This window comes from Dryobates pubescens, chromosome 34 (genome assembly GCF_014839835.1).
Source record: "Dryobates pubescens isolate bDryPub1 chromosome 34, bDryPub1.pri, whole genome shotgun sequence".
Lineage (NCBI taxonomy): Eukaryota > Metazoa > Chordata > Aves > Piciformes > Picidae > Dryobates > Dryobates pubescens.
In genome coordinates, this window is record NC_071645.1 from 8,818,628 (window position 1) to 8,845,829 (window position 27,202).

Here is a 27,202-nt window from a genome sequence, read left to right on the forward strand (position 1 = left end):
TCGCATGAGCCGAGGCTAAACAAGCTCAGTCTAACAGAGTTCGGCCGACCCGAGACTAAACAAGTTCGGCCGACCTGAGCCGGACCGAGACGAGCCTAAACGAGCTCGGTCGACCCGAGCCGGACAGAGCCAATTCGAGCCGTGCTGAGCTCAGCCGAGCCGAGCCGAGCCGAGCCGAACCAAGCCGAGCTGAGCTGAGCTTTGCTGGATCGGAACGAGCTCAGCAGAGCCGAGTTCAGTCGGGCTGGGTCGGACTGAGCAGAGCCGGATCGTGCAGAGCCGAGCTCAGCTGAGCTGTGCCGGGTCGGGGCGGGCTGAGCCGAGCCGAGCCGGGATGCTGCGGTACCTGCTGAAGACGTTGCTGCAGATGAACCTTTTCGCCGACTCGCTGGGGACCGAGGGCTCCAACTCCTCCCAGCTCCTGCTCGGCATCAACCGCTCCATCGCCGCGCTCGGGCTGCCCTCCGGCAACGGTACGTGACCTGTCCCCTCAGCCCCCTGTGCCCCTGCCCTGATGTCCCCCGCTCCCTCTGTCCCGCTATCCCTGTGCCTCCGTAGCCCTCTGTTCTGCTATCCCCGTGTCCCCCTGTCCCCCGGTCCTGCTGTCCCAGGGTCCCCGGTCCCACTGGTGATGCTGGAACTAGCCTGTGGCACTCCCAGCCCCGGCCGGGACCACACTGGAACCGGTCCCTGGTCGCCAAACTGCCCCCTGGCCCCACTCTGAGAGCTGCTCAGTGTCCCAAATCGGGATTGACTCGGTGTCCCCAGATCAGCCCCATGTTCCCACACAGGCTGTCCCCTGTTCTCAGTCAGTGAGTGCCCCACACCGGCGCCGTGTCCCCACACCAGGACCGGCTCTATGTCCCCAAACTGAGACTGACCCAGTGTCCCCAAACCAGCCCCAAACCAGTGTCACCAGCTTGGTGTCCCTGGGCTGAGAACCGGGAGTGATCCTGCGTCCCCGGGCAGTCCCTGCGACTCAAGGCAGGACCAACCCCGGGTCCCCAGATCGGGAACAACTCTATGTCCCCAAATCGACCTCTAGACCTCAAAATGAGACAGACCCAACGTCCCCAAACCAGCCTCGTGTCCCCAAATCCCAAAGCAGGAGCCGCTGCCTCTTCCCAAACTAGCCCCGTGCTCGCACATCGACCCTCAGACTGTGCACTGGGACTGACCTCAAGTCCGTGGATCTGCCCACAGACCCCGACCTAAGGGCAGCCCCACGTACCCAAACTGTCCCCATGCCCTCATACCCTTCCCCTGACTTGGAGCTGGGAGAAGCTCTGTGTCCCCTCACCACTTCTGTGTCCCTAAACTGATTCCCACACCCTGGAATGGAACCAACCCTCAGTGCCCAAACCAATCCCTAGACACTGAGACAGGAGTAACTCAGTGTCCCCACAACAGCCCCATGTGCCCACCCCTCAGCCTCCGAGCTGGGGATCATCCTCCTGTCCCCAGAGCAGCCCTGTGTCCCTGAGCCAGAAGGACCCAGGTGTCCTTAAATTGTAGAACTGTCTACAAACCAACTCCCAGACGCTGAGCCAGGAGAGACCCCAGGTTTCCAAACCAGCCACGTGTCCCCAGACTGTCCCTGTGTCCCCAGCCCAGTCCTGTGACTCCCAAAGATCCCTGTGACCCTGAGCCAGCAGGGACCCCAACATCCCCAGACTGCCCTCCTGTCCCCAGACCACCCCCAGACCCTGAGCTGGGACCAGTCCCATATCTCCAAAGCAGCCTCATGTCCCTGGGGCAGGAGGAACTTGAGCGCATCCAAAGCGTTCCTGTGTCCCAAACCAAGCCTCAGCCCCTGAGCTGATTGAGACACTGCGTCCCCAAACCATCTCCATGTCCCCAAACCGACGCCGCGTCCCCGAGCCAGCTGTGGATACTGCGGCGGGGGTGGGGGGTGGGTGATGGGGGGTGGGCGATGAGGGAGGTGTCCATCTGAATTTTAAGCCGTTTTGGAGCTTCCTCCCTGTTTTTGATCCCATGTCCCCCTCCAGCTGGCTCTGGGTGGCCGATGGCAGTGGGAGAGGTGTCCCCAAACGCCTGCGGGACCCCCATTGTCCTGGCACAGCTGGCAGGGCGCAGGAGGGGACCTGGCCTCACCCCCCTCCTCAGCCCAATTAGCCACCGGGCCAGCTGCGGCCCCCTCGGCCCCCGCTGTGCCCTCCCCACCCTGCTGTCACGCCACGGGGTGTCCGGTCCCCCGCAGGATCCTGCCCGGTCCCCATGGCAGCCGCATCCCATCCCCATGGCAACGCAGCCCCGCGCCCGGGGGGGGGCAAACGCGGCCTGAACCCCCCTGGAGCAAAAGGGGGGCAAGGGGTGGGACACACGGGTGTGGGGAGCTGCGGGCAGGTGTAGAAACGTGGGAGTGGGGCATGTATGAGCATGCATGGAGCGGTGTGCATGCAGCTGCATGCATGGCTGCGTATCAGCAGACCTGCATGTGCGTGCCTGCAGCGGTGTGCTCGTGTGCAGCTGTGTGCACGTGTGTGCATGTGTGTGTATGCAGCTGTGTGTGCACACAGCCGTGTGCACGTGTGTGAGCATGCATGGCACTGTGTGCATGTGTGTGCATGGAGCAGTGTGCACGTGTGTGAGCATGCATGGCACTGTGTGCATGTGTGTGCATGGAGCAGTGTGCACGTGTGTGGGCATGCATGGCACTGTGTGCACGTGTGTGCATGGAGCAGTGTGCACGTGTGTGAGCATGCATGGCACTGTGTGCACGGAGCAGTGTGCACGTGTGTGAGCATGCATGGCACTGTGTGCACGGAGCAGTGTGCACGTGTGTGAGCATGCATGGCACTGTGTGCATGGAGCAGTGTGCATGTGTGTGAGCATGCATGGCACTGTGTGCATGGAGCAGTGTGCACGTGTGTGAGCATGCATGGCACTGTGTGCATGGAGCAGTGTGCACGTGTGTGAGCATGCATGGCACTGTGTGCATGGAGCAGTGTGCACGTGTGTGAGCATGCATGGCACTGTGTGCATGTGTGTGCACGGAGCAGTGTGCACGTGTGTGAGCATGCATGGCACAGTGTGCACGGAGCAGTGTGCACGTGTGTGAGCATGCATGGCACTGTGTGCACGGAGCAGTGTGCACGTGTGTGAGCATGCATGGCACTGTGTGCACGGAGCAGTGTGCACGTGTGTGAGCATGCATGGCACTGTGTGCATGGAGCAGTGTGCACGTGTGTGAGCATGCATGGCACTGTGTGCATGGAGCAGTGTGCACGTGTGTGAGCATGCATGGCACTGTGTGCACGGGGCAGTGTGCACGTGTGTGAGCATGCATGGCACTGTGTGCACGGAGCAGTGTGCATGGAACAGTGTGCACGTGTGTGAGCATGCATGGCACTGTGTGCATGTGTGTGCACGGTGCAGTGTGCACGTGTGTGAGCATGCATGGCACTGTGTGCATGGGGCAGTGTGCACGTGTGTGAGCATGCATGGCACTGTGTGCACGGAGCAGTGTGCACGTGTGTGAGCATGCATGGCACTGTGTGCATGGAGCAGTGTGCACGTGTGTGAGCATGCATGGCACTGTGTGCACGGGGCAGTGTGCACGTGTGTGAGCATGCATGGCACTGTGTGCACGGAGCAGTGTGCACGTGTGTGAGCATGCATGGCACTGTGTGCATGTGTGTGCACGGTGCAGTGTGCACGTGTGTGAGCATGCGTGGCACTGTGTGCACGGAGCAGTGTGCACGTGTGTGAGCATGCATGGCACTGTGTGCACGGGGCAGTGTGCACGTGTGTGAGCATGCATGGCACTGTGTGCATGTGTGTGCATGGAGCAGTGTGCACGTGTGTGAGCATGCATGGCACTGTGTGCATGGAGCAGTGTGCACGTGTGTGAGCATGCATGGCACTGTGTGCATGGAGCAGTGTGCACGTGTGTGAGCATGCATGGCACTGTGTGCACGGAGCAGTGTGCACGTGTGTGAGCATGCATGGCACTGTGTGCATGGAGCAGTGTGCACGTGTGTGAGCATGCATGGCACTGTGTGCATGTGTGTGCACGGAGCAGTGTGCACGTGTGTGAGCATGCATGGCACTGTGTGCACGTGTGTGCATGGAGCAGTGTGCACGTGTGTGAGCATGCATGGCACTGTGTGCATGTGTGTGCACGGAGCAGTGTGCACGTGTGTGAGCATGCATGGCACTGTGTGCACGGAGCAGTGTGCACGTGTGTGAGCATGCATGGCACTGTGTGCACGGAGCAGTGTGCACGTGTGTGAGCATGCATGGCACTGTGTGCATGTGTGTGCACGGAGCAGTGTGCACGTGTGTGAGCATGCATGGCACTGTGTGCATGGAGCAGTGTGCACGTGTGTGAGCATGCATGGCACTGTGTGCATGTGTGTGCACGGAGCAGTGTGTACGTGTGTGAGCATGCATGGTACTGTGTGCATGGAGCAGTGTGCACGTGTGTGAGCATGCATGGCACTGTGTGCATGTGTGTGCACGGAGCAGTGTGTACGTGTGTGAGCATGCATGGCACTGTGTGCATGGAGCAGTGTGCACGTGTGTGAGCATGCATGGCACTGTGTGCATGTGTGTGCACGGAGCAGTGTGCACGTGTGTGAGCATGCATGGCACTGTGTGCATGGAGCAGTGTGCACGTGTGTGAGCATGCATGGCACTGTGTGCATGGAGCAGTGTGCACGTGTGTGAGCATGCATGGCACTGTGTTCATGTGTGTGCACGGAGCAGTGTGCACGTGTGTGAGCATGCATGGCACTGTGTGCATGGAGCAGTGTGCACGTGTGTGAGCATGCATGGCACTGTGTGCATGTGTGTGTATGGGGCAGTGTGCACGTGTGTGAGCATGCATGGCACTGTGTGCACGGAGCAGTGTGCACATGTGTGAGCATGCATGGCACTGTGTGCATGTGTGTGCATGGAGCAGTGTGCACGTGTGTGAGCATGCATGGCACTGTGTGCATGTGTGTGCATGGAGCAGTGTGCACGTGTGTGGGCATGCATGGCACTGTGTGCACGTGTGTGCATGGAGCAGTGTGCACGTGTGTGAGCATGCATGGCACTGTGTGCATGGGGCAGTGTGCACGTGTGTGAGCATGCATGGCACTGTGTGCACGGAGCAGTGTGCACGTGTGTGAGCATGCATGGCACTGTGTGCATGGAGCAGTGTGCACGTGTGTGAGCATGCATGGCACTGTGTGCACGGAGCAGTGTGCACGTGTGTGAGCATGCATGGCACTGTGTGCACGGAGCAGTGTGCACGTGTGTGAGCATGCATGGCACTGTGTGCATGGAGCAGTGTGCATGTGTGTGAGCATGCATGGCACTGTGTGCATGGAGCAGTGTGCACGTGTGTGAGCATGCATGGCACTGTGTGCATGGAGCAGTGTGCACGTGTGTGAGCATGCATGGCACTGTGTGCATGGAGCAGTGTGCACGTGTGTGAGCATGCATGGCACTGTGTGCATGTGTGTGCACGGAGCAGTGTGCACGTGTGTGAGCATGCATGGCACAGTGTGCACGGAGCAGTGTGCACGTGTGTGAGCATGCATGGCACTGTGTGCACGGAGCAGTGTGCACGTGTGTGAGCATGCATGGCACTGTGTGCCACGGAGCAGTGTGCACGTGTGTGAGCATGCATGGCACTGTGTGCATGTGTGTGCATGGAGCAGTGTGCACGTGTGTGAGCATGCATGGCACTGTGTGCACGGAAGCAGTGTGCACGTGTGTGAGCATGCATGGCACTGTGTGCACGGAGCAGTGTGCACGTGTGTGAGCATGCATGGCACTGTGTGCATGGAGCAGTGTGCACGTGTGTGAGCATGCATGGCACTGTGTGCACGGGGCAGTGTGCACGTGTGTGAGCATGCATGGCACTGTGTGCACGGAGCAGTGTGCATGGAACAGTGGTGCACGTGTGTGAGCATGCATGGCACTGTGTGCATGTGTGTGCACGGTGCAGTGTGCACGTGTGTGAGCATGCATGGCACTGTGTGCATGGGGCAGTGGTGCACGTGTGTGAGCATAGCATGGCACTGTGTGCACGGAGCAGTGTGCACGTGTGTGAGCATGCATGGCACTGTGTGCATGGGCAGTGTGCACGTGTGTGAGCATGCATGGCACTGTGTGCACGGGGCAGTGTGCACGTGTGTGAGCATGCATGGCACTGTGTGCACGGAGCAAGTGTGCACGTGTGTGAGCATGCATGGCACTGTGTGCACGGAGCAGTGTGCACGTGTGTGAGCATGCATGGCACTGTGTGCACGGAGCAGTGTGCACGTGTGTGAGCATGCATGGCACTGTGTGCATGTGTGTGCATGGAGCAGTGTGCACGTGTGTGAGCATGCATGGCACTGTGTGCATGGAGCAGTGTGCACGTGTGTGAGCATGCATGGCACTGTTGTGCATGGAGCAGTGTGCACGTGTGTGAGCATGCATGCACTGTGTGCATGGAGCAGTGTGCACGTGTGTGTGAGCATGCATGGCACTGTGTTCATGTGTGTGCACGGAGCAGTGTGCACGTGTGTGAGCATGCATGGCACTGTGTGCATGGAGCAGTGTGCACGTGTGTGAGCATGCATGGCACTGTGTGCATGTGTGTGTATGGGGCAGTGTGCACGTGTGTGAGCATGCATGGCACTGTGTGCACGGAGCAGTGTGCACATGTGTGAGCATGCATGGCACTGTGTGCATGTGTGTGCATGGAGCAGTGTGCACGTGTGTGAGGCATGCATGGCACTGTTGTGCATGGAGCAGTGTGCACGTGTGTGAGCATGCATGGCACTGTGTGCATGTGTGTGCACGGAGCAGTGTGCACGTGTGTGAGCATGCATGGCACTGTGTGCATGTGTGTGCATGGAGCAGTGTGCACGTGTGTGGAGCATGCATGGCACTGTGTGCACGGAGCAGTGTGCACGTGTGTGAGCATGCATGGCACTGTGTGCATGGAGCAGTGTGCACGTGTGTGAGCATGCATGGCACTGTGTGCATGTGTGTGCAGGGAGCAGTGTGCACGTGTGTGAGCATGCATGGCACTGTGTGCACGGAGCAGTGTGCACGTGTGTGAGCATGCATGGCACTGTGTCCATGGAGCAGTGTGCACGTGTGTGAGCATGCATGGCACTGTGTGCATGTGTGTGCATGGAGCAGTGTGCACGTGTGTGAGCATGCATGGCACTGTGTGCACGGAGCAGTGTGCACGTGTGTGAGCATGCATGGCACTGTGTGCACGGAGCAGTGTTGCACGTGTGTGAGCATGCATGGCACTGTGTGCATGTGTGTGCACGGAGCAGTGTGCACGTGTGTGAGCATGCGTGGCACTGTGTGCATGGAGCAGTGTGCACGTGTGTGAGCATGCATGGCACTGTGTGCATGTGTGTGCATGGAGCAGTGTGCACGTGTGTGAGCATGCATGGCACTGTGTGCATGGAGCAGTGTGCACGTGTGTGAGCATGCATGGCACTGTGTGCATGGAGCAGTGTGCACGTGTGTGAGCATGCATGGCACTGTGTGCATGTGTGTGCACGGAGCAGTGTGCACGTGTGTGAGCATGCATGGCACTGTGTGCATGTGTGTGCACGGAGCAGTGTGCACGTGTGTGAGCATGCATGGCACTGTGTGCACGGAGCAGTGTGCACGTGTGTGAGCATGCATGGCACTGTGTGCATGTGTGTGCATGGGCAGTGTGCAGTGTGTGAGCATGCATGGCACTGTGTGCAGGAGCAGTGTGCACTGTGTGCATGCATGCATGTGTGCAGGAGCAGTGTGCATGTGTGTGAGCATGCATGGCACTGTGTGCATGTGTGTGCATGGAGCAGTGTGCACGTGTGTGAGCATGCATGGCACTGTGTGCACGGAGCAGTGTGCACGTGTGTGAGCATGCATGGCACTGTGTGCATGTGTGTGCATGGAGCAGTGTGCACGTGTGTGAGCATGCATGGCACTGTGTGCACGGAGCAGTGTGCACGTGTGTGAGCATGCATGGCACTGTGTGCATGTGTGTGCATGGAGCAGTGTGCATGTGTGTGAGCATGCATGGCACTGTGTGTGCATGGAGCAGTGTGCATGTGTGTGAGCATGCATGGCACTGTGTGCATGTGTGTGCACGGAGCAGTGTGCACGTGTGTGAGCATGCATGGCACTGTGTGCATGGAGCAGTGTGCATGTGTGTGAGCATGCATGGCACTGTGTGCATGTGTGTGTATGGGGCAGTGTGCACGTGTGTGAGCATGCATGGCACTGTGTGCACGGAGCAGTGTGCATGTGTGTGAGCATGCATGGCACTGTGTGCATGTGTGTGTATGGGCAGTGTGCACGTGTGTGAGCATGCATGGCACTGTGTGCACGGAGCAGTGTGCACGTGTGTGAGCATGCATGGCACTGTGTGCATGTGTGTGCACGGAGCAGTGTGCACGTGTGTGAGCATGCATGGCACTGTGTGCACGGAGCAGTGTGCACGTGTGTGAGCATGCATGGCACTGTGTGCATGTGTGCATGGAGCAGTGTGCACGTGTGTGAGCATGCATGGCACTGTGTGCATGTGTGTGCACGGAGCAGTGTGCACTGTGTGTGAGCATGCATGGCACTGTGTGCATTGTGTGCCGGAGCAGTGTGCATGTGTGTGAGCATGCATGGCACTGTGTGCATGTGTGTGCATGGAGCAGTGTGCATGTGTGTGAGCATGCATGGCACTGTGTGCATGTGTGTGCATGGAGCAGTGTGCATGTGTGTGAGCATGCATGGCACTGTGTGCATGTGTGTGCACGGAGCAGTGTGCACGTGTGTGAGCATGCATGGCACTGTGTGCACGGAGCAGTGTGCATGTGTGTGAGCATGCATGGCACTGTGTGCATGTGTGTGTATGGGGCAGTGTGCACGTGTGTGAGCATGCATGGCACTGTGTGCACGGAGCAGTGTGCACGTGTGTGAGCATGCATGGCACTGTGTGCATGTGTGTGCACGGAGCAGTGTGCACGTGTGTGAGCATGCATGGCACTGTGTGCATGTGTGTGCACGGAGCAGTGTGCACGTGTGTGAGCATGCATGGCACTGTGTGCATGGAGCAGTGTGCATGTGTGTGAGCATGCATGGCACTGTGTGCATGTGTGTGTATGGGGCAGTGTGCACGTGTGTGAGCATGCATGGCACTGTGTGCACGGAGCAGTGTGCACGTGTGTGAGCATGCATGGCACTGTGTGCATGTGTGTGCATGGAGCAGTGTGCACGTGTGTGAGCATGCACGGCACTGTGTGCATGTGTGTGCATGGAGCAGTGTGCACGTGTGTGGGCATGCATGGCACTGTGTGCATGGAGCAGTGTGCACGTGTGTGAGCATGCATGGCACTGTGTGCATGTGTGTGCATGGGGCAGTGTGCACGTGTGTGAGCATGCATGGCACTGTGTGCATGTGTGTGCATGGAGCAGTGTGCACGTGTGTGAGCATGCATGGCACTGTGTGCATGTGTGTGCATGGAGCAGTGTGCACGTGTGTGGGCATGCATGGCACTGTGTGCATGGAGCAGTGTGCACGTGTGTGGGCATGCATGGCACTGTGTGCACGGAGCAGTGTGCACGTGTGTGAGCATGCATGGCACTGTGTGCATGTGTGTGCACGGAGCAGTGTGCACGTGTGTGAGCATGCATGGCACTGTGTGCATGGAGCAGTGTGCACGTGTGTGGGCATGCATGGCACTGTGTGCATGGAGCAGTGTGCACGTGTGTGAGCATGCATGGCACTGTGTGCATGGAGCAGTGTGCACGTGTGTGAGCATGCATGGCACTGTGTGCACGGAGCAGTGTGCACGTGTGTGGGCATGCATGGCACTGTGTGCATGTGTGTGCATGGAGCAGTGTGCACGTGTGTGAGCATGCATGGCACTGTGTGCACGGAGCAGTGTGCACGTGTGTGAGCATGCATGGCACTGTGTGCACGGAGCAGTGTGCACGTGTGTGAGCATGCATGGCACTGTGTGCACGGAGCAGTGTGCACGTGTGTGAGCATGCACGGCACTGTGTGCATGGAGCGGTGTGCACGTGTGTGAGCATGCATGGCACTGTGTGCACGGAGCAGTGTGCACGTGTGTGAGCATGCATGGCACTGTGTGCATGGAGCAATGTGCACGTGTGTGAGCATGCATGGCACTGTGTGCATGTGTGTGCATGGAGCAGTGTGCACGTGTGTGAGCATGTGTGTGCACGAGTGCCTGTGTGTGGCTGCTCAGGGACGTGGTTAGGCACTGGCTGCTGCACCCCACTAGGATGTGTGTGTGCAGATGTGTGTGCAGATGCACGCCTGGCTGTGTGTGCGCCTCCCCGTGTGTGTCAGCGTGCTGCTGCCTGCGCCCCGTGCCCGCGCACACGTGTGCCGTGTGCCGGCGGTGGCATGCAGGGAGTGCAAGCCTGAGCCGCAGGGCCAGCCGCGGTGGCACTGGGGGCACAGCTGGGCCCAGCCAGCCGGACCCCAGCAGTAACGAGCACTAATTAATTACCCCAGCGTTAATTAATGAGCGTTTGTTAATTCCCACTTGCGCGTGACAGCCGCACAGCCCCAGTCTGGGGCACTTTAACCCCAAATTAAGAGCTTTCTGCAAGCTGGTGTCACAGCCGCAGAAAATCAGCAGCTGAGCAGGGGGGGGAAATCTGCAGGAATTTAGCACAAAGCCATTGAGCCTGAACCCCCCGAACCTGAACCCCCTGAGGCTGAACCCCCTGAGCCTGAACCCCCGAACCTGAATCCCCTGAGCCTGAACCCCCGAACCTGAACCCCCTGAGGCTGAACCCCTGAACCTGAACCCCCGAACCTGAACCCCCTGAGCTGGAGCCCCCTGAACCTGAGCCCCCTGAGCCTGAGCCCCCTGAACCTGAACCCCTGAGCCTGAGCCCCCTGAACCTGAGCCCCCTGAGCCTGAACCCCCGAACCTGAACCCCTGAGCCTGAACCCCTGAGGCTGAACCCCCTGAACCTGAACCCCCTGAGCCTGAGCCCCCTGAACCTGAACCCCCTGAGCCTGAACCCCCGAACCTGAACCCCTGAGCCTGAACCCCTGAGGCTGAACCCCCTGAACCTGAACCCCCTGAGGCTGAACCCCCTGTGCCTGAGCCCCTGAGCCTGAACCCCTGAACCTGAACCCCCTGAGCCTGAGCCCACTCAACCCCCTGAGCCTCAATCCCCTGAGCCTCAACCCCCTAAACCTCAATCCCTTTAGCCTCATCCCCCTTAGCCTCACTTTTTCCCCAAGGACACCCATCTGGAATCCGGGAGGAAAAGGGATGTCTCTGGGAGGGGAGCTGCTCTGTCCCCCGTCCTTGTTCCGATACGTCTGAGGTCTAACAGGCTCCTCCTGGTCCTGCTCCCACCACACCAGGACTCACCATGGTGGGGGAAACTCTGGGCCAAGACCTGGCCCCACTTCATCTCATTTCCTGGGCGTGGGGAATCCACTGGGCTGAGATCTGGCTGCACCACTTCTCACCCAGTGGTCATCTCATCTCCTGGAGGAGAATAAAGTGGTCTGAGACCTGGCCTCACCTCATCTCACCTCCTCTTCACCAAGCCAAGCAGCTTCTGCATCCGGGAGAGAGCTGTAGGAGCTGGTGGAGGATGCTCAGACTCCCCCCACAAGCACCTCCCTAGGAGGGCTTTCAGGACCACCTCCTCCTTTCTTCTCGGCAGAGTCCTACCCGCCGCTGGAGGACACAGCGCCCCGCATCGTGGAGCACCCCACGGATCTCCTGGTCTCCAAGGGGGAACCGGCCACGCTGAGCTGCAAGGCTGAAGGTCGCCCCTCACCCGCCGTGGAGTGGTACAAGGACGGGGAGCGGGTGGAGACGGACCGGGAGGACCCCCGCTCCCACCGCACCCTCCTGCCGGGGGGGTCGCTCTTCTTCCTCCGCATCCTCCACGGGCGGCGAGGCAAACCCGACGAGGGGGTCTACGTCTGCGTGGCCAGAAACTACCTGGGGGAGGCCACCAGCAGGAACGCGTCGCTGGAGGTGGCCGGTGAGGGGCTGGGGGCGGTGCAGGGGCTGGCAGCGGCTCCGTGGGGTGGAAATGGTCAAAACAGAGCGGAAAGAAAGAAAAGGAAAGCGAAAAGAAGTGAAAATAAAACGAAAATAGTCAACAGAATTGAAAATAAGTGAAAACGCGGGAAAATAAATGAAGATAAATGAAGATAAATGAAAATAAGTAAACCCGCTGGACAGGGAGGGAAAGGGAATTAAAAGAAGTGGAAAGAAATGTAAAAAGGGCTGAAAATAAGAGAAAATACAGCAAAAGACATGAAAACAAGGGAAAAGATATAAAAATAAGTGAAAACAACTGGAAATAAGTGAAACAAAGAAATGAAAAGAAGTGAAAAGAATGGGAAATAAGACAAAAGAAGGGAAAAAGTAAATAGAAGGGGAAAGAAACGGAAAGAAATGAAAATAAGTGGAAATGAATTAAAACATTTGAAGGTTAACGATGTGAAAATGATTGAAAATCAAAGGGAAGTAGTAAAAATAAGTGAAAATAAATTAAAAAAAGAGAGTCCTCGAAAATGATGGAAAGGAAAATGAGTCAAAATAATGGGAAAGAAGTGAAAGGAAATTCAAGTAAATTGAAGAGAAATAGAAATCAGTGAAAAGAATTGGAAACTAACTGGCAATCGGTGAAAGCAAAAGAGAATAAATGAAGGGAAAGGAAAATAAACGGAAAGAATGAAACCCGCGGAAAAGCAGCGGGAATGGGAAGGGCCAGAAAGCAATGAGAGAGATCAAAGTCAGCGAAAAGCAGCTGAGAACACAGGAAAAAGTCTGAAAAATCGTTGAAAATCAGTTAAAATTCTCTCACCCAAGTCGCAGTCCCTGAGATTTGTGTGCCAGGTGTCCCCCTCCGGCCTCCCCTGGTGTCACCCTTGGGTGTTTTCAGGGGGAGTGGGGCTGGATTGGGGGGAGGCACAGCCCTGGATCACCAGCCCTGAGCCCCCTCCATGCTGGGAGCTGCCCTGCACCAGGGGTGAGGAGCCTGCAGGGGGGCTGATGATGTCACCTCCCCCCACCCTGTCCCCAGTGCTCCGGGACGACTTCCGACAGCCCCCAGGGGACGTGGTGGTGGCGGCAGGGGAACCCGCAGTCCTGGAGTGCGTCCCCCCGCGGGGCCACCCCGAGCCCAGTGTCTCCTGGAAGAAGGATGGTGCCCGCCTCAGCGACAGGGACGAGCGCCTGACGGTGAGGGGCACGGGGGCGTCCCCACAGGTAGGGGTTGGGGAAGGTCTCTCCGCCCTGCCCTGGCTGACCCGAGCTGCTCGGTAGATCCGTGGTGGGAAGCTGATGCTGGCCAGCACCCGCAAGAGCGACGCTGGGGTCTACGTCTGCGTAGCCACCAACGTGGTGGGCGAGAGGGACAGCGAGCCGGCTGAGCTGGTGGTCTTTGGTGAGTGGGGGATGTCACTTCGGGGGTGTCACAGGGAGCTGGGTGCCACCCCAGCAGGACTGATGGCTGCCCCGCAGAGCGCCCAGCATTTGGCAAGAGGCCACTCAACCAGGCAGTGCTGGTGGAGGGGACGGCAGAGTTTCCCTGTGAGGTGCTGGGGGACCCCCGGCCGGCAGCTCGCTGGCGCAAGGAGGACGGCGAGATGCCACCAGGAAGGTGAGTGGTGGGTGCTGGGGCTGGCGTGGTGGATGCCAGAGCCAGGCTGGAGTGCTCAGAGTGTCTTGCAGCCCCATTGCATCCCCGTGCCATCAGGTATCTGCACTGCATCCCACAACCCCGTGGGATTCTCCAACCTCATGACATCCCACATCATCATCACATCCCACGTCCCTATCATGTCCCACGTCCCATCTTCATCCCACACCTCCATCCCATCTTGCGCCCTCCTCACACCCCACCCCCCCAACACACCCCCACGCCCCCGTCACACCAACACCCCCATCACATTCCCATCACACCCCACATCCCAACCACATCCTCATCCCATCCCATCCGATCCCACATTCCTGTTTCCCATCCCCACCACAACCCAATTCCCCACCCCATCCCCGTCCTCCAGCACACCCTATGCCCTCACCCCATATCCCGGTCACATCCCGATTCCCCATCCCATTCCACAGGCCCATCCCATCCCGCATCCCCGCCACACCCCCGTCCCACATCCGCCCCCTGCCCCCCGCGGCGTTGCAGGTGGGAGGTGCTGCCGGACAACACCCTGCGGCTGCGCCGCCTGCGCCCGGAGGATGAGGGCACCTACACCTGCGTGGCCGACAACAGCGTGGGCAGGTCGGAGGCGTCGGGCACCCTCACCGTACACGGTAAGGGGGCGATCCCTGTGTGGAGCACCCATGGGTGCTGGCGACAGCCAGGTGAGCCTTCTCTCCCCAACGCTGCCCCAGTGCCCCCCCAGCTCATCACAGGGCCCCGCGACCAGACAGTCAGCCCCGGCCAGAGCGTCACCTTCCAGTGCCAGAGCAAGGGCAACCCACCACCCGCCGTCTTCTGGCAGAAGGAGGGCAGCCAGGTCTGTCCCTGCCACTGTCCCCACCCCTGCCTGCATCATCATCATCCTCATTTCTGTCACTTTCCCTGTTCACATCCTTATCTCCAACCCTATTCTTGTCCCCATCCCCACCCCAGCTCTGTCTCCATGCCTTTCTCATCTTCATCCCATCCCCATTTCCATCCCCTCCTGATCCCTATCCCCATCACTGTTCCCATGTCAAACTCCATCCCTGTCTCCATCCCATCCTCATCCCCATCCCACCTCTGTCCCATCCCCATCCTTGTTCCTGTCTCCGTGTCCAGCCCAGTTCCCATCTTCATCCCCATCCCTGTATCTTCATTCCTATTCCTGTCCCTGTCCAATCCCACTCTCATCCCATCCTTGTCCCCATTCCTGTCTCTATCCCCATCCCTGTTCCTATGTTTGTCCACATCCCTATTTTTGTCCCTGTTCACATCTCCATTCTCCTTTCTATCCCCATCCATATCCTCATTCCAGCGCCCATCCTCATCCCATTCCTGTTCCCAGACGACCTTCCTCACTCATCCCGGTCCCTCCCCAGACGCTGCTGTTCCCGGGCCAGCCCTCGCCCTCCCCGAGCCGGGTTTCGGTCAGCCCGGGGGGTGCCATCACCATCACCGAGGTACAGCCCTCCGACGCCGGCTCGTACCAGTGCCAGGCCATCAGCGTGGCCGGCAGCGTCCTGGCCAAGGCTCGGCTGCGGGTGGCAGCTGGTGAGTGCCGGTGCCGGCGGCGAACGGGCACAGCTCGGCACCGAACGCTGCGTCCCACGCAGCTCCTCTTCACCGCAGCTTCGGCCGAGCACTTCCCGCCGCCGGACCACCGCGACCTCGCCAACCGGACGGTGCTGCCTGTGGGGACTACGGCGTGGCTGCCGTGTCGGGTGGGTGACGGGGATCCCCCGGGCAGCGTGAGGTGGCTGAAGGATGGAAGCGTCCTGGTGGGCGCTGAACCCCGCATCAACCTGCTGGAGAATGGCACTCTGGAGATCAGCGAGCTCCGGGTGAGCCGGCCCGGCGCAGGGGCTCAGGGCACCCACCCACCGCGGGCACCTGGGGGGCAGGAGTGTGGCGTTCAGGGATGTGGGTGCAAAGTGGGCTGGGTGCTCAAGGGGTGGTGGGTACAAGGGGTGGTGGGTGCAAGGGATGGTGGGTGCAAAGGGTGGTGGGTACAAGGGGTGGTGGATGCAAGGGGTGGTGAGTACAAAGGGTGGTGGGTACCAGGGGTGGTGGGTGCAAGGGGTGGTGGATGCAAGGGGTGGTGAGTTTAAGGGATGGTGGGTGCAAGGGATGGTGGGTGCAAAGGGTGGTGGGTACAAGGGGTGGTGGATGCAAGGGGTGGTGAGTTTAAGGGGTGGTGGGTGCAAGGGATGGTTGGGTGCAAGGGGTGGTGGGTGCAAGGGGTGGTGGATGCAAGGGGTGGTGGATGCAAGGGGTGGTGAGTTTAAAGGATGGTGGGTGCAAGGGATGGTTGGGTGCAAGGGGTGGTGGGTGCAAGGGGTGGTGGATGCAAGGGGTGGTGGGTACAAGGGATGGTGGATGCAAGGGGTGGTGAGTTTAAAGGATGGTGGATGCAAGGGGTGGTGGGCACAAAGTGTGGTGGGTGCCAAGGTGCCAGGGTGATGGGGCAGGAGCTGTTCCCCTTGCAGGTGACAGACTCCGGGCACTACGAGTGCGTGGCCTCCAGCTCTGTGGGTGAGACACGCTGGGGCAGCACCCTGGAGGTGCAAGGTGGGTGACAGGTGACAGGGACATCACAGCACCAGGGACACCGTGGCTCTGGGGACAAAGCCACCCCAGGTCTCCATGTATCACCCCACAGGTGACAGACCTGAGCTCTTCCCACCTTCCCCTAAGCCCAGTGTCCTCCCGGGGCCACCCTCACCCCCTGTGGTCACCAACGTCACCCAAAGCAGCGTCACCCTGAGCTGGAAAGGGAATGAGGACAGCGGCGCCGCTGCGGTCACCTCCTACGTAGTGGAGGCTTTCAGGTATCACACAAACCTGGCTCCAGGCGTGTGACGTGGTGGCCTGGTGCCACCCCACCATGGGTCACCTCTGTGCTCCAACAGCCAGGCAGTGGGTGGCCCATGGCAGACGGTGGCAGCTGGCATAGAGGGTGAGACCTACACGGTGAGCGGCCTGGCCCCCGGCACTGTCTACCTCTTCATGGTGAGGGCAGCCAATGCCTATGGGCTCAGCGACCCCAGCGGCGCCTCGGAGCCTGTGCAGACCCGAGGTGAGACCCCAGGTGGCACTGGTGAGTGCCCATGGACCCACTGCCCCTGAGTGCACCCCTGCTTGGTGACAGCAGTGGAGGTGCCATGGACCCACTGCCCCTGAGTGCACCCCTGCTTGGTGACAGCAGTGGAGGTGCCATGGACCCACTGCCCCTGAGTGCACCCCTGCTCGGTGACAGCAGTGGAGGTGCCATGGACCCACCATGCTTGTGTGCAGCCCTGACTGGTGGTGCTGATGGAGGTGCCCATGCACCCACCACCCTCGGGTCCATCTCCTCTTGCTGACACCGAGGCAGAGATGCTTTTGCATCCATCACTTTGGGTGCCTCCTCAGCTGGTGACATGAGTGGTGTCCAGCACCAGCCGCCTTTGGCTCTGTCTCCTGCTGATGCTGATGGAGGTGCCAGCGCACACAGCACCCTTGGGGGCATCCCCACCCAATGATGCCAACGCATACGTCCACGGATCCACCACAGGAATATGGTGTCCCCGTGGCATTCCCACTTGCTGACATCAGTGGAGGTGCCCACGGACCCACCACCCTCTCCTATTTTGGGCAGAAGCAAGCCCCACACAGCAAGAGCCGGACCTCGATCAGGTCCAACAGGAGCTGGCACAAGTGACCGTGCACCTCCAGGAGCCCGTGGTGCTGCCACTGGGCACCGTCCGCCTCTCTTGGACCGTGAGTGCTCCACCCCGCCACCAGCGCAGGGCCCCCAGTGCCCATCTGCTCCCACCCAACCCACCCTCCTCTCGGGTCCTCAGGTGGAGCACCAAGCAGCCTTCCTCCAGGGCTTCCGGGTGCTGTGCCGGCGGCGCGGCGGGCGCTGGGAGGAGGCGCGGGCGGGGCGGGAGCCGGCGGAGCGCGGGGCGCTGCTCACCGAGCTGCGCCGCGGCCAGGACTACGAGGTGAAGGTCAGAGCCTACTTCAGGCACCTCCAGGGTCCCGACAGCGCCGTGCGCGCCCTGCGCACCCCCGAGGCGGGTGAGTGTGGAGGAGGCGTGCACAGAGCTGGGTGTGCATGTGTGAGCATGTGTGCATAGAGCTGTGTGCATGTGTGTGCACACATGGAGCTGGGTGTGCATGTGTGCATGGAGCTGTGTGCATGTGTGTGCACACATGGAGCTGTGTGTGCATGTGTGCATGGAGCTGTGTGCATGTGTGTGCACACATGGAGCTGGGTGTGCATGTGTGCATAGAGCTGTGTGCATGTGTGTGCACACATGGAGCTGTGTGTGCATGTGTGCATAGAGCTGTGTGCATGTGTGTGCACACATGGAGCTGGGTGTGCATGTGTGCATACAGCTGTGTGCATGTGTGTGCACACATGGAGCTGGGTGTGCATGTGTGCATACAGCTGTGTGCATGTGTGTGCACACATGGAGCTGGGTGTGCATGTGTGCATACAGCTGTGTGCATGTGTGTGCACACATGGAGCTGGGTGTGCATGTGTGCATGGAGCTGTGTGCATGTGTGTGCACACATGGAGCTGTGTGTGCATGTGTGCATGGAGCTGTGTGCATGTGTGTGCACACATGGAGCTGGGTGTGCATGGGAATGCATGTGTGTGCATGAATGTCATAGGTGTGCATGAGTGTGCACATATGCATGTGTGCACACATGGAGCTGTGTGTGTTGTGTGCACACATGGAGCTGTGTGTGTGGTATGTGCACGCACGGAGGTGTGTGTGTGGTGTGTGTGCATGGAGCTGTGTGTGGTGTGTGCACACATGGAGCTGTGTGTGTGGTGTGTGCACACATGGAGCTGTGTGTGGTGTGTGTGCACACATGGAGCTGTGTGTGTGGTGTGTGCACGCACGGAGCTGTGTGTGTGGTGTGTGCACACATGGAGCTGTGTGTGTTGTGTGTGTGCACACATGGAGCTGTGTGTGTGGTATGTGTGCATGGAGCTGTGTGTGTTGTGTGTGTGCACACATGGAGCTGTGTGTGTGGTGTGTGTGCATGGAGCTGTGTGTGTTGTGTGTGTGCACACATGGAGCTGTGTGTGTGGTGTGTGTGCATGGAGCTGTGTGTGTTGTGTGTGTGCACACATGGAGCTGTGTGTGTGGTGTGTGTGCATGGAGCTGTGTGTGTTGTGTGTGTGCACACATGGAGCTGTGTGTGTGGTGTGTGTGCATGGAGCTGTGTGTGTTGTGTGTGTGCACACATGGAGCTGTGTGTGTGGTATGTGCACGCACGGAGCTGTGTGTGTGGTGTGTGTGCATGGAGCTGTGTGTGGTGTGTGCACACATGGAGCTGTGTGTGTGGTGTGTGCACGCATGGAGCTGTGTGTGTTGTGTGTGTGCACACATGGAGCTGTGTGTGTGGTGTGTGTGCACACAGGGAGCTGTGTGTGTGGTGTGTGCACGCATGGAGCTGTGTGTATTGTGTGTGTGCACACATGGAGCTGTGTGTGTGGTGTGTGTGCACACATGGAGCTGTGTGTGTGGTGTGTGTGCATGGAGCTGTGTGTGGTGTGTGCACACATGGAGCTGTGTGTGTGGTGTGTGTGCACACATGGAGCTGTGTGTGTGGTATGTGCACGCACGGAGCTGTGTGTGTGGTGTGTGTGCACACATGGAGCTGTGTGTGTGGTATGTGCACGCACGGAGCTGTGTGTGTGGTGTGTGTGCATGGAGCTATGTGTGTGGTGTGTGTGCACGGAGCTGTGTGTGTGGTGTGTGCACGCATGGAGCTGTGTGTGTGGTGTGTGTGCACACATGGAGCTGTGTGTGTGGTGTGTGCACGCATGGAGCTGTGTGTGTGGTGTGTGTGCACACAGGGAGCTGTGTGTGTGGTATGTGCACGCACAGAGCTGTGTGTGTGGTGTGTGTGCATGGAGCTATGTGTGTGGTGTGTGCACACATGGAGCTGTGTGTGTGGTGTGTGTGCATGGAGCTATGTGTGTGGTGTGTGCACACATGGAGCTGTGTGTGGTGTGTGTGCACGCATGGAGCTGTGTGTGTGGTGTGTGTGCATGGAGCTATGTGTGTGGTGTGTGTGCATGGAGCTGTGTGTGGTGTGTGCACACATGGAGCTGTGTGTGTGGTGTGTGCACGCATGGAGCTGTGTGTGTGGTGTGTGTGCATGGAGCTATGTGTGTGGTGTGTGTGCATGGAGCTGTGTGTGGTGTGTGCACACATGGAGCTGTGTGTGTGGTGTGTGCACACATGGAGCTGTGTGTGTGGTGTGTGTGCACACATGGAGCTGTGTGTGTGGTGTGTGCACGCATGGAGCTGTGTGTGTGGTGTGTGTGCACACATGGAGCTGTGTGTGTGGTATGTGCACGCACGGAGCTGTGTGTGTGGTGTGTGTGCATGGAGCTATGTGTGTGGTGTGTGCACACATGGAGCTGTGTGTGGTGTGTGTGCACACATGGAGCTGTGTGTGTGGTGTGTGCACACATGGAGCTGTGTGTGGTGTGTGCACACATGGAGCTGTGTGTGTGGTATGTGCACACATGGAGCTGTGTGTGGTGTGTGTGCATGGAGCTATGTGTGTGGTGTGTGTGCATGGAGCTGTGTGTGGTGTGTGCACACATGGAGCTGTGTGTGTGGTGTGTGTGCACACATGGAGCTGTGTGTGTGGTGTGTGTGCACACATGGAGCTGTGTGTGTGGTATGTGCACACATGGAGCTGTGTGTGTGGTGTGTGCACACATGGAGCTGTGTGTGTGGTGTGTGTGCACACATGGAGCTGTGTGTGTGGTATGTGCACACATGGAGCTGTGTGTGGTGTGTGTGCATGGAGCTATGTGTGTGGTGTGTGTGCATGGAGCTGTGTGTGGTGTGTGCACACATGGAGCTGTGTGTGTGGTGTGTGTGCACACATGGAGCTATGTGTGTGGTGTGTGTGCACACATGGAGCTGTGTGTGGTGTGTGCACACATGGAGCTGTGTGTGTGGTGTGTGCACGCATGGAGCTGTGTGTGTGGTGTGTGCACGCATGGAGCTGTGTGTGTGGTGTGTGCACGCACGGAGCTGTGTGTGTGGTGTGTGTGCATGGAGCTGTGTGTGTGGTGTGTGTGCATGGAGCTGTGTGTGTGGTGTGTGCACGCACGGAGCTGTGTGTGTGGTGTGTGTGCATGGAGCTGTGTGTGGTGTGTGCACACATGGAGCTGTGTGTGTGGTGTGTGCACGCATGGAGCTGTGTGTGGTGTGTGCACACATGGAGCTGTGTGTGTGGTGTGTGCACACATGGAGCTGTGTGTGGTGTGTGTGCATGGAGCTGTGTGTGGTGTGTGCGCACATGGAGCTGTGTGTGTGGTGTGTGCACACATGGAGCTGTGTGTGTGGTGTGTGTGCATGGAGCTGTGTGTGTGGTGTGTGCGCACATGGAGCTGTGTGTGGTGTGTGTGCATGGAGCTGTGTGTGGTGTGTGCGCACATGGAGCTGTGTGTGGTGTGTGTGTGCATGGAGCTGTGTGTGGTGTGTGCACGCATGGAGCTGTGTGTGTGGTGTGTGCACGCATGGAGCTGTGTGTGTGGTGTGTGCACACATGGAGCTGTGTGTGGTGTGTGTGCATGGAGCTGTGTGTGGTGTGTGCACCATGGAGCTGTGTGTGGTGTGTGCATGGAGCTGTGTGTGTGGTGTGTGTGCACACATGGAGCTGTGTGTGTGGTGTGTGCACACATGGAGCTGTGTGTGGTGTGTGTGCATGAAGCTATGTGTGTGGTGTGTGTGCATGGAGCTGTGTGTGTGGTGTGTGTGCACACATGGAGCTGTGTGTGTGGTGTGTGCACACATGGAGCTGTGTGGTGTGTGTGCATGGAGCTGTGTGTGTGGTGTGTGCACACATGGTGCTGTGTGGTGTGTGTGCACACATGGAGCTGTGTGTGGTGTGTGTGCATGGAGCTGTGTGTGTGTGTGTGGTGTGTGCACACATGGAGCTGTGTGTCTGGTGTGTCTGCACACATGGAGCTGTGTGTGGTGTGTGTGCATGGAGCTGTGTGCACAGCCCTGACAGTGCCATGCGTGCCCTGTTGCCCCCTGTGGGGGGTGGGTGGGGGTGAGGAGTGTTGGGGTCTGTGGGGACACCCCATGCAGGACATCCCACCTGTGTCCCCGTCAGCTCCCAGCGCCCCCCCCAGGGCTGTCAGCGTGGCCGGGAACGGCACCAGCGTCCGCATCTCCTGGCAGCCGCCGCCGCCGGCCGAGCAGAACGGCGTCATCCGGGACTACCGGGTAAGGGCAGCGGCGGTGGGCACGTGGTAGGGCTCCTCTGCCCTCCGCCAAACTCTGCCACAGTACTGCCACCTGTGGCATTGTCCTCCCCATGACGCCGGGTCATGGTGTCCTCGTGGGTGTGCTCCCTGTGACACCTCGTGATGATGTCCCGTGGGTTCCTCACCGTGACCCCATGTCAAGTTGTGCCCCATGGCACCCTCAGGGATGATCCCTCCATGGTGCCATGCTGTGGTGTCTCTGTGGGTCCCATCTCCATCACGCGTCCCCTGTGCCAGCCTGGTGTTCAAGGCCAGGCTGGATGAGGCCTTGAGCAGCTGGGTCTGGCTGAGAAGTGTCCCTGCGCATGGCAGGAGATGAGCTCTGAGGTCCCTTCCAACCTGAGCCATTCTGTGATTCCATGTCCCCATGGGTGCCCCCTGTGACACCATGCCATGGTGCCCCCATGGGTGTCCCCCATCACTCTCCCCGCTCCCCAGATTTGGTGCCTGGGCAACGAGAGTCGCTTTCACATCAACCAGAGCGTGGAGGGGACGGTGCTGGCGACAGTGTTGCGGGGCCTGGTCCCCGGTGTCCCTTACCGTGCCGAAGTCGCTGCCGCCACCGGTGCCGGCGTCGGCATCCGCAGCGCTCCCGTCCCCATCCACATCGGTGAGTCTCTCGGCACAACCGCTGCCACGGGCCGGGGCCGTGCAGCTGTGGCCGCCCCGGTGCTGGGGGTCGGCTCCCGGACACCCCCACCGGCCCGTGCGCGCTGTCCCCGCAGCGGCGCCGTCGGAGCGGGACGCGGGCCCGGGGCGCGGCCGCAGGCTGGCGGAGCGCTGGGCGGAGCTGGCCACGCGCCCGGCCTTCATCGCCGGCGTCGGCGGCGCCTGCTGGCTGCTGCTCGCCGCCTTCGCCGCCTGGCTCTACGGCCGACGCCGGAGGAAGAAGGAGCTCAGCCACTTCACCGGTACTGGGGGGTGCTACCCGTGGGACCTCCCCCGTACCCCTGGCACCCTTCACCCCTCCATGTGCCCACCGCCCCTCTCTTTGCAGCGTCCTTCGCCTATACGCCCACCGGTAAGCCCCTAGGTGCCGCGGGGACGCGGCGTGGCCCTTCCTCACCCTCACCCTCACCTCTTTCCACAGTTGCCTTCCCAGCTCCGGCGCGCGGCAGCCCCAGGTACCCCCTCCCAGTATCCCTTAACCTCCCCAAGACCCCCAGTGCCGACCACCAGCACCCCTTCACCCTGTCTCCTTGCAGGGCAGCTGCCAGTGCTGGTTACCCGTGGCTGGCAGACACCTGGCGTGGTGCTGGCAGTGGTGCTGGCAGTGGTGGTGGCAGTGGTGGTGGCAGTGGTGTTGCAGCCACCGCTTGCTTGGGCACCACCGAAAGATACTACAACGGTGAGAGGTCATCACGGGGTGGGTGGCTTGAGGGGGGAACATGGTCAGCCCTGACTGTTGCGGTTGCCCGGTGCAGATGCTGGCATCAGCAGATACATCGCCCAGACCGAGCAGTTTGGGGCGGGTGCCGGCGAGGGGCCGGTGTACAGCACCATCGAGGTGGGTGCTGAGGAGCTCCACACCTTCCCCCGGCCCTTCTCACACCATGGGACACCCTACCCCGGGGGGGGTCCCCAGCCAATGGATGTCCCAACCCCACAGGCACCCCGAGGCTGGACTGAGCAAGGTAGGACAGGTGGGAGGGACATACAGGTGCTGGTGGCACTCTCTCGGCACTGTCTCTTCTATGCAGCCCCCTGCCCTGGGCTTCACTGAACCAGGGGGTGCCCAGCTGGGCAAGAAGGCCACCAGCAGCCTGGCCTGCAGCAGCAATGCTGTGGGCAGCAGGAGCAGGGCAGGGATTGTGCCCCTGGGCTGGGCACTGCTGAGGCCACCCCTGGAGTGCTGCCTTCAGCTCTGGGCTGCTGCCTCCCAGCAGGACCTTGAGAGGCTGCAGCAGGGCCAGGGAAGGGCAAGGAAGCTGGGGAAGGGTGTGGAGAAGAGGGCTGGGGAGGAGCAGCTGAGGGAGCTGGGGGTGGTGAGGCTGGAGCAGAGGAGGCTGAGGGAGACCTCCTTGCTCTCTGCGGCTCCCTGCAAGGAGGCTGGAGCCAGGTGGGGGTTGGGCTCTGCTCCCACGGAACAAGGGACAGGAGAAGAGGCAATGGCCTCAGGTTGCCCCAGGGGAGGTTCAGCTTGGCCATGAGGAACAATTTCATCCCCTGGAGGGTTCTCAAGGCCTGGCCCAGGCTGCCCAGGGCAGTGGTGGATTCCCCATCCTGGAGGTTTTTCAGAGCCCTGGAGGTGTGGTGCTGAGGGACCTGGTTTGGTGGTGCCCTGGCCGTGGGTGGGGGCAGTTAAGGATTGGACTCCATGATCTGAAAGGTCTTTTCCAACCCAGACAATTCCATGATTCTGTGATTCCATAATCCTTCCACAGGGGCCAAAGGGAAGAGGTTGGGGCAGGCAGTGAAACCCCCAGTGGTGAGCTGGACAGAGCTGCTGCCCCCCCCGCCCTCGGCCAGCGAGCTCAGCCAGTGCACTCAGGAGGAGGAAGAGGAGGAGGAAGAGGAAGAGGCAGCCCAAGAGTAAGTGTGGCAGCCTGGGGTGCCCAGGACATGCTGGCCCCAGCATCCACCCTGCGACCCCCACCTCACAGGTTGGGCACAGGGCAGTGGTACCCTGGTGAGGATGTTCCCTGTGCCACCGCTGCGTCGTCTCCCACTGCCTCCTCCGGCTGCCGGTCCACGGCCACGCTGACGCCGTCCCCCCGCGCCCCCGAGGACGCCCCCCGCCCGCGCGGCCCCGACAGCCCCCGCCTGCCCTGGTAGGAGATGTGCCCTGCTGGGGCTGGCCGTGTCGAGGGTCTGATGTCCCACCGGGGTCTGGATGTGCTGTTGGCATCCAGGTGTCCACCGTGATCCGTCCGTGTTGTCACCACCAGCCCTGCCGTAGCATCTTGGTCCAGCTGTGCCACTGGGGTCCAGGTGCCCCAGCAGGGTCCAAATGTCCCCCTGGGTGTCCCATCATGATCCAGTCATGTCATAACTGGGCCCTACAGGACCCTCATGGTCCAGCTGTGCCATTGGAGTCCAAATGTCCCGCTGGGGTCCTGCTGTCCCATTGCAATGCAGCCATGTTGTCACCACCCATCCCTGGCTGTGTCACTGAGCTCCAGATGCCCCAGTGGGGTCCAGATGTCCCACCACACCCTGGGTGTCCTATTGTGATCCATCCATGTTGTCAGCACCCAGTCTTGCCCTGCCCCTGTGATCTGGCTGTGTCACTGGAGTCCAGATGTCCCACCAGGGTTTCACTGTCCCGCTGGGGTCTGCCTGCCCCATCACAACCCAGCTGTGCGGTCACGATCCTGCTGTGCTGTCCTGGCCCAGCTGTGCCATCAGGGTGCCATTGGAGTCTGGGTGGTGCCAGTGGGACCTGGATGTGCCACCACTGCCCAGATGGCCCTTTGTGATCTGTCCTCACTGTCACCATCCAGCCCTGCTGGCTGGCTGTGCTCCAGCTGTGCTGTCATGGTGTGACAATCCAGCTGTGCCACCATGATGCAGATGCATTGTCACAAGCTGGCTGGGACGTTGTCACCCAGATGTGCAGTCACCACCTGGCTCTGCCATGATCCAGCTGTGCCATCACAGTGCTGGCATACCACCAAGATCCAGCTGTGCGGTTACAACCCAGATGTGCACTGAAATCCAGCTGCATTTTGATCCAACTCTATTACAATGCAGCTGTGCTGTGATCCAGATGTGTGTTTGCAATCAGGCTGTGCAGCTGCAGTCCAACCCTGCTGGGACTCAGCCATGCAATCCAGCTGTGTGACTGCAGTCCAGCTGTGCCGCGAGCCAGCTCAACACCTGTAATCCAGTTATGTGGTTGCAATCCAGCTGTGCTGCTGCAATCCAGCTGGCCTCCAGATGTGCAATCGAGCTCCAGCTGTGCCATCACAACCCTGCTCCCTGTAGTTGTGATCCAGTTGTGGTCTTGCCACCCCTCTGTGCCACCGCCCTCCCCCCGCTGCCCATCACAAGCCCTGCCGTGCAGCTGCCATCCAGCTGTGGCTCTCCAGCCCATCTGTACCATTCCCCTCCAGCTGTGTCGCTCTGGCTTTCCCTGGCACCGGTTTGGTGCCCACCAACCCCCGCTCCTGGCACCCCGCCCCAGCTTCACCCCCTGCCCCTCTTTGCCAGGAGACTCCCCCCGGGCACCGCCACGCCCCCGCGAGCACCCAGCCCCCCGTCGAGTCCTGATGCCAGCGAGGGCCACCCGCCCCGATCCCGCCGCGCCCCTGGCACAGGTGAGCCCCGGTGGGGTCAGGTTTTTTTCGGTGGGGCCACCGGCCCCGGGGAGGCCCTGACGCCGCCGCCACCCCGCAGGGAAAAGCCGTCGGGAGCCGCCCCGGAGCCGCCCGAAGCCTCGAAACCGCTACCGCCGGGAAAAGCCGCAAGGAGGTGAGGCGGAGTCACCAAGAGGGTCCAGGGGGTGGCGCATGGTGGGGCTCAACCTTCTCCTCCCCCCTCCAACCGCAGACCTGCCGCCGCCACCGCTGCCACCGCCGGGCCAGACCCTGGTGCCGGAGCCGGAGCCGAGCGGGGCCGAGCGCAAGGTGCCCCCGCAGCAGCCCCCCCGCGGCGGTAAGGCCGAAGCTGTCGACCGTCGGGCACCCTTCTGGGGTGTCACCTCCGGACCCCATCCTTGTCCCCTTCCCTCGCAGATGACGTCATCCCCTACGTCAAACCCTCCGGCCTGCCCCGAGGGCAGGTGTCCGGCAGCTGCTCCACCACGGGCAGCGTCTCCTCCCGCGGCTCCGGCAGCTCCCGCGGGCACGGCTCGGGGCGCAGTCGGACGCCGGCGGACCGCGGCCAGGGGACCGGACATCGCCGCCGCCCGGGGCCCTCATTTCCCTGTCCGACGCAGGAGAAGCGATGAGGAGGAGGGCGACGTGGTGGCAGGGTCGGGGACCCGGGGATGGGGACATGGAGGGGACGAGTGGGATAGTCTTTAATTTTGGAGTGGCACAACGGAAATAGGGCTGCACAGAGCCAGTGGCAGAACGAGGAGGGACAGGCTCAGGGTGGGACAGGGACAGCTGGGAGGGACCAGGATGCGCAGGGAGGGATGAGGGCTCTGGAGACAAAAGACAGCTGGGAAGGACAAAGATGCTGGGGAGGGACAAGGAGGCTTGGGAAGGGTGACCCTGGGGACAAGGGCAGTTGGGAGGGGTGAGGACAGTGGGACAGACAGGGATGCTTGAAAAGGATGATGACTCGGGACAAGGA

The 27,202-nt window shown here is 60.3% G+C and overlaps 1 protein-coding gene across 1 annotated transcript; it reads left to right on the forward strand.

Moving 5' to 3' along the window:
• Positions 1 to 334: 334 nt before the first annotated feature.
• ROBO3 (roundabout guidance receptor 3) lies at positions 335 to 26,852 on the forward strand. Its single transcript, XM_054176050.1, is given in 26 exon segments — positions 335 to 473; positions 11,671 to 11,997; positions 13,048 to 13,205; positions 13,290 to 13,410; positions 13,488 to 13,626; positions 14,161 to 14,288; positions 14,370 to 14,494; positions 15,039 to 15,210; positions 15,289 to 15,500; positions 16,146 to 16,227; positions 16,319 to 16,487; positions 16,569 to 16,747; positions 17,300 to 17,418; positions 17,502 to 17,721; positions 21,808 to 21,920; positions 22,400 to 22,642; positions 22,644 to 22,872; positions 22,959 to 23,085; positions 23,167 to 23,309; positions 23,386 to 23,595; positions 24,346 to 24,493; positions 24,565 to 24,732; positions 26,114 to 26,220; positions 26,300 to 26,374; positions 26,453 to 26,557; positions 26,638 to 26,852. Coding segments are annotated over 26 exon segments (4,173 nt in total).
• Positions 26,853 to 27,202: the final 350 nt, after the last annotated feature.